Source organism: Falco naumanni, chromosome 14 (genome assembly GCF_017639655.2).
Source record: "Falco naumanni isolate bFalNau1 chromosome 14, bFalNau1.pat, whole genome shotgun sequence".
NCBI lineage: Eukaryota > Metazoa > Chordata > Aves > Falconiformes > Falconidae > Falco > Falco naumanni.
The window spans coordinates 1,398,945-1,404,944 of record NC_054067.1 but is presented as its reverse complement, the minus strand read 5'-3'; the positions used below and the strand labels follow the sequence as shown (position 1 = coordinate 1,404,944).

The 6,000-nt window shown below is 48.3% G+C and overlaps 1 protein-coding gene across 7 annotated transcripts in view; it reads right to left on the bottom strand.

The window, feature by feature from the left end:
- VAMP7 (vesicle associated membrane protein 7) overlaps nucleotides 1-6,000 on the bottom strand; it is a 23,657-nt gene continuing 17,657 nt past the window's right edge. For all 7 annotated transcript variants that reach the window (XM_040614447.1, XM_040614442.1, XM_040614445.1 and 4 more), the window contains 4 exons: nucleotides 5,742-5,832; nucleotides 5,048-5,115; nucleotides 2,789-2,881; nucleotides 1-2,079 (listed from right to left, as the gene is read on the bottom strand). In XM_040614447.1, coding sequence (XP_040470381.1) covers nucleotides 2,011-2,079; nucleotides 2,789-2,881; nucleotides 5,048-5,115; nucleotides 5,742-5,832 — 321 coding nt within the window. In that variant the 3' untranslated portion in view covers nucleotides 1-2,010. The remainder of the gene's footprint in view (nucleotides 2,080-2,788; nucleotides 2,882-5,047; nucleotides 5,116-5,741; nucleotides 5,833-6,000) is intronic.

Genomic DNA, 6,000 nt, shown 5'->3' with positions numbered 1-6,000 from the left:
TTTCTGTACAGTAATTTTATTTAAATCAAGTTAACTTTGTTTTTACACTAATGCCTCAGTGCATCCTTTAAAAGGAAAGGAAGTATTTTCTTTAAAAAGTATTTGTACATAAGACAACAAATCATAGAAATGAACACAGTTAACATCGACGATCCCTAACACATGCACAGTTGTACACTGAACTGCGGGTGGCTGCAGAAGTCGGAGGCAAGAGGAAGGAAATCTTTAAGCTTTACATGTGATCAACACAGATGCCAGTGCCCACGGCTGCCGATCAGAACTGCTGACACTTTCTGGATATCAAGGTCTGATTGCCCTTAATTAAATTTCAGCCTCGCAGAGGACAGATCCCAAGAAGCACACAAGTTTATAGGAGAGCTCTTGATCTGGCACCTGCTGGCAAGCTCCAAGGTCAGTGTCACATACACCAAGAAAAGCGCGTGAGGGAGCAGCAGCTTCACGTCGCTGCCCCGCCGGCAGCAAGCCTCACGCAGGGAGCCCACGGCACCAACCAAGCGCTCAAGTTCAGTCCCCAAACGAAGCCTCCCCTTCGCACACCTCGACAGCTTCCACCCACCGTCAGAAGCCGCTTCCCTGGGCCAACAAGATGCAGCTTCCTTTGTAGGCCATGCGATGCTTTTAAGAGATTTCAGTTGTTTCTGTTTCTTCTCCTGGAAACGAGCCCGTAAGAAGACAGAGAAGCCGCCAGAGCAGCCGCCAGAGCCCTCGCCCCAGGCAGCACCAGCCTTGGCTCCCGTCAGCCAGGACTGGCCCGATGACCCACATGTCCAGCTGGGACAGAAATACAGCGCTCACAGCTTCCAGCAGCAGGCCAAGCGGTCCCTGTCCTCCGACAGCAGCCCACCATCGGCACACCTGGTCCTACATTTGGTTATTAGCCTTGGGTTTGGTTTTCTTCTTCTTTTCAGAGGACAATGTTACTACGTCCTCTGAAAGAGCCTTTCTTCTTCAGACCATAAATTAATTAGCCATCCGTCAACTCCAACGTTCTGTCCCCTCTCTGCCCTCAGGTTTTAGCGCGCACCCTCAGAGTAGAAGCACAAGCAGCAGAGACCTGACACCTTATCAAGCCAGATCAACAGATTGGCCCCAAATTTCACCTTAGTGAGTGATAACATTACTATTCATTTTAGTCCACCCTCAAAAGAAGAACAGGAGAAATAACATGTGAGAAAGCAGATACATTGCTGCAACCTTAACTATATGCAGCCAATTCCTTTACTGTATTGATTTAGCCACAAAGTAAGGGGGGGGGGGGAGCGGGGGGAGATGAGGAAGAAGTGAGGATGAAGAGGCAGCCGTTTCAAAATGCTGAGGTGACCCAACACCCTCTCCTACCACATGCAGAAAGGCCTCCAGGAAACAGGAGACTTCATACAGAGGCAGCACCCACATCCCGCAGTGCATAAAGCTCTAGCCCAAAAGCCATCCTTTTTGTTACTACCAGTATTGCACTTGCAACCTCTATGTGTTGAAGCCCTACAGAACCACACAAGGCCAGACGTGCGGGGAGAGTCACCTGGATCTCCAATATTTGTAGAAAGTGGAAATTCACACATACACCCACTGTGTCCCTCCCCACCCTCTGACACCACCCCTACGGGTAGGCCAGTTGCTAGCAGTACTGTTCTCCACGTGCACGCTCACATGAAAGTGCAAAGCCACGTGGATGAGTATGCACATAACCCTCCAGAGCTGGATGTACCGCCCACCCAGCTGAGAAGGCTGTAGTTGGGACAGAAAAAGAAACAAAAAAACCCCCAACAACCCTTCAAGTAATTTAAAACAGCCCATTCTTGAGGTTACAGCTGCACAGAAGCAGTGACCAGCTGGGCCTGTTTGGGGTGATAAGGCAAAAAAGTCTGAAGTCCTGGAGGGATGGAAGAATGAGAAGGTGTCAGTAGTGAAAGATTACAAGTAATTCTGTAGGTTGCTTCTTCACACTCCTGTGATTCTCATCTCCAAGTGACCAGCACCAGCTGCCTCCAGTTACTTCTGCACACAGCTCGGCCATGCAAGCCCACCACAGGCAGCTGATAGAATAATATAGATGATAACCTGGGGAAAGACAACAGCCACATCAGCAGAGAATTTCACTTCCATCATTCAGTCAGCTGCTGACTTGGCCTGGCAATCAAAACACAAGCTTAGAAACCCCAGGTTATCAAAACCCTCAATAACTTCTCAAATGCTCCGCAGGACTTCATGTCAGTGCCTCCTGCTCCGCATCCTTGTGGCAACATGGGGATGGCAACTGCCCTCCAGTAAAACACGAACCAGGGTTCAGTGCTGCCAAAGTACTTCACACATCTAACCTGCAATTACAGTTTGGCATCCTCACATTAGCACTGTTTGCATTTATTACAGGCTGGAGGGGCACTGTCACACTGAAAAAAAACTACTTCAAAGTTAAGTAACAAGACACCAACAGGACTAAGGCCTACAAAGCCGTTACAGAGGGAGTAAGTAGCCATAAACTCAACACCCTAGCTTCTAACAGAGCTAGCAAGGCAGCTCTGAATGGGCACTTAGGAGCTAGACAGAATGGTCTGGAAAGCTTTTCCTATTGCCTTGACAAGAAAAGCTGCCTGACACAATGCTCCCCTCTCCCCACCTCACACAGGACCATCAGACCCCTTGTTTTACCGCTAAGACCCTTCCAAGCGCAGAGCTGGGTACGTGCTGGTCTAAGGACAGTAACACGCTATTGGCGTTTTCCAGGAGTTAAGCCTGACTTAAGAGCTAAAGGCTACTACTCCATACTTACAATTGATACAATGATGATGACAATGGTTAGCTTGAGGTTCTTCATACACATGGCTCTAGCAAGGTTCCTGCTCGTAGTTTTGAAAGTGACTGACTACAAGAGAAAGTAAACCAAGTAATTAATTCCTGAACCTGCTGCAAAGGAAGCGGCATCCCAGGAAGCCAGATGAAGTGGCACGTACTTTTTTCTCTGCCACTACTTCCCTACTAACCCAGTCTGCTGCCATTATCTCCTCCAGAGCCGTTTAACTCCCGCAGTTACACCGGCACAAAGCTGAAGAGAGAAAGCTCTCCCACACTATAGCAGGGGCAAGATAAAGTGTTAAGGGTAAGTCCAGGACCAGCCTGGGGCTGTGCCTTCTCAGGCTCAGCTCGGGAGAATTAAACACAGCCCACCACAGGCTGCCCACACCAATTATTAACCTTAGAGTACTTTTGGCTGGGTTCTCACTTGACTTCCAAACTTTGGGCAACTGAAGTGCTTCAAAATATTTACAGAACTACTGATCTGATCACCAATTACATGCAACTTTTTTACCCTAACTACACCTGCCAAAATGAGACAACCCGTACTGCCACTCCTGACAGCAGCTCCACAGGGGCTAGACGAGTCCTTTAATGCTAGCACTTTCCTCCAGGATCTGGGCTTACTGCATTTTATGGAAAGCTTGTGGTCATCCTGTTCCAAGTCTTCTCTCTGTATCCTGTAATTCCACCCATTCAAAAACAGGTTTCGGTCACCAAATGATCTCCAGCCCCCGTCAGGCTGTCAGTGCCAAGGACAGCCTGCCCAGAGAAGGGCTGAGGCACCCAGAACAGCCAACTCAGCGACTTTCTGCTGGTTATTTCCAGGTTTTCCCCAAAAACCACCCCCTAAGCTTTTTCAGATAAGGCTACATCAAGCACAACGACATCCCTACAACTGTGATTTTGACTTAAAGCCGATTTCCATGCTCAGCCACCACCTGAACCTTGGTAACACTTCTCTTGCTCAGCCATGCAGTTTCTCCATCTGGAAGGAGACACCACACCTCATCCCAGCTCGTGCCGGTTCTCCAGAGGGCCAGCAGCTTCTTCAGACCTCCCTCCCCAAAGGGGCCCCTTGCCACTGTTGCTAGGAGGGTTCTAACAAGTTTGGTTTATGTACAATATTCTGGTGGTCAAGGCTCATACAGGAATGACAAAACACAGTCCGTTACTCTGAAGTTTGAGAACTTCAGCCCGGATCTCCCAGGACACTTGCCATCAGGCTCTAAGATGTTTACGCTGGAGGCACATCCCATTCTTTTGTTTCCTGCGTGGTTTCCAAAACCCAACACCCCCCGAGGAGAACCCATGCATGAATTCAGCCCAGCTGCTGAAGGAATTGCAGTCATTTGCCTAAACCATGACACCTGAGCTGAGACTGCTTCCTGCCACCACCTGAGGAAGTGGTAAGGTTTAAATACCTGACAGCTGGAGGACAGTTTTCCCTGCTGGGGAAGCTCCAAGCACCTCTGCGACCTCTCTAATGCACAAATACTTTTTGCCAGCTGAGACATTTGGCTGCCCACAAGCCCCATACTGGGATACAGCCCTCTGCTGGGTTGCGGGTCAGGTGCCACAGAACTGGGCACCAAGGCAGGACACTGCAGAGGAAGATGCTGAACCAGGTCTCGGGATTCCCAGAGGAAAGACAAAAAAGCTTCCAGAGTGTACGACACTTTACTAGACAACATAGTGCTTTATAATTATATTAGGGGTTTTTTTTCAGTCTTTTCTCACTTAGAAACAGTCCACAAACCTCCACAGTCTTTTACAGACTATTCAGGTGGAACATTATTATTTATTTTTTTTTAAATCAGCTACACTTTCCCTTGTTGGTATACTAGAACAACTCTACAGATTAACGTTTCCATTCTACCTGCATCAAGCCGACTTCAGACCAGGCTGCGAGAGAAGTTTTAATTACGATCTTTAGCTTCCCTGTCATTCCAGACACCCACAAATCCCACCGGTACTGGCAGGATACAGAACAGAGATGCATGGGATACCATCATTCTCTTAAAGGAGCTGCAATGCTGGGATGCAGCTTGTGAAACAGCTGTAAAGAGGAGGGGGGAATAAGACATGACTTGCGCCTGACACAGGGAAGGATCACCTGTAGACCTAGATGCTTCAGTGTCTGCTTAAAAGTGGCTCTAGATGTTGGTCTTCACCTCCACTGCTCCCTGATGCAGTAACACTATTTCCCCATGTTTAAATTCTTCCCCAGACTTACCGAATCCACAAGATTCTCTGTTTTATCAATCAGCAGCTCCAGCTTCTCTCCTCTTTGTGCCACAAGGTCTGGGGCGCGGGGAAGAGAGGGAGAGAGAGAGAGAGAGAAATTCAAATCTGTAGGTAGAATCCCAGTGCAAAAAGCTGCTTCCAATACCCAAGCCCAACTGCAAGCCAGGAGCTTATTAGACATCAAGTAACTCTCAGCTTTTCAGAGACTGCCAACCAACAGTACTTCAGGAACAGTCTCACATCTCCACAGGCTATGTTTTGGGACTGATGACTCAATTTTGATTAATTCCAGATCTAACCCTTTATTTTAAATGGTCAGACTTGTCAAAAACCAAACCAGCGTCTGACACAAAGGAAAAAAGAAAGCTACCGAGAAGCATTTTCCTCACAGCAGCTGCAGGAAAGCCACAGTGACAAACAGACCAAATCAGGGCATGCTTCACCCCATCACAAGCTGTGCAAGTTCACCTCAAGTACTCCTCACACCCCCATGCCATCCTCAGCCAAGTTCAACACAAGTAACAGCTTGCAAACTCGGAGCTCCCCCAGCCCCTTCTTCCTCAGTTCATTCTGCCAAGAGAGGCCACCCCGCCATCAGCTTCTCTCTTGGTAGCTCTCCCTGTGGGACGGCTGCTCTGGCCCAGAGGAACTCGGCATGCGTGGCACTGGGGGAAGCCAGATACCTATGTTTCGAACCATGATTCCTTTAAGTTCATCGATTTGAGCTTGCGTCTCTGCCACCTGGTCAGTGCCCTTGCTCTCCGAGTGGTATTTCTGTAACAAACGAATAGTCAGTGAAAGCAGGGACCCTCAACGTTGCACTTCAGTTCCTTAAGACAAAAAAAGGCAACTCCTGGTCACTACAGAACAGCACAGACATAAATGTGAGTTTTCAGATTACCCAAGACATTTGTAAGGAGGTAGAAGAGCAAAATCCGACTT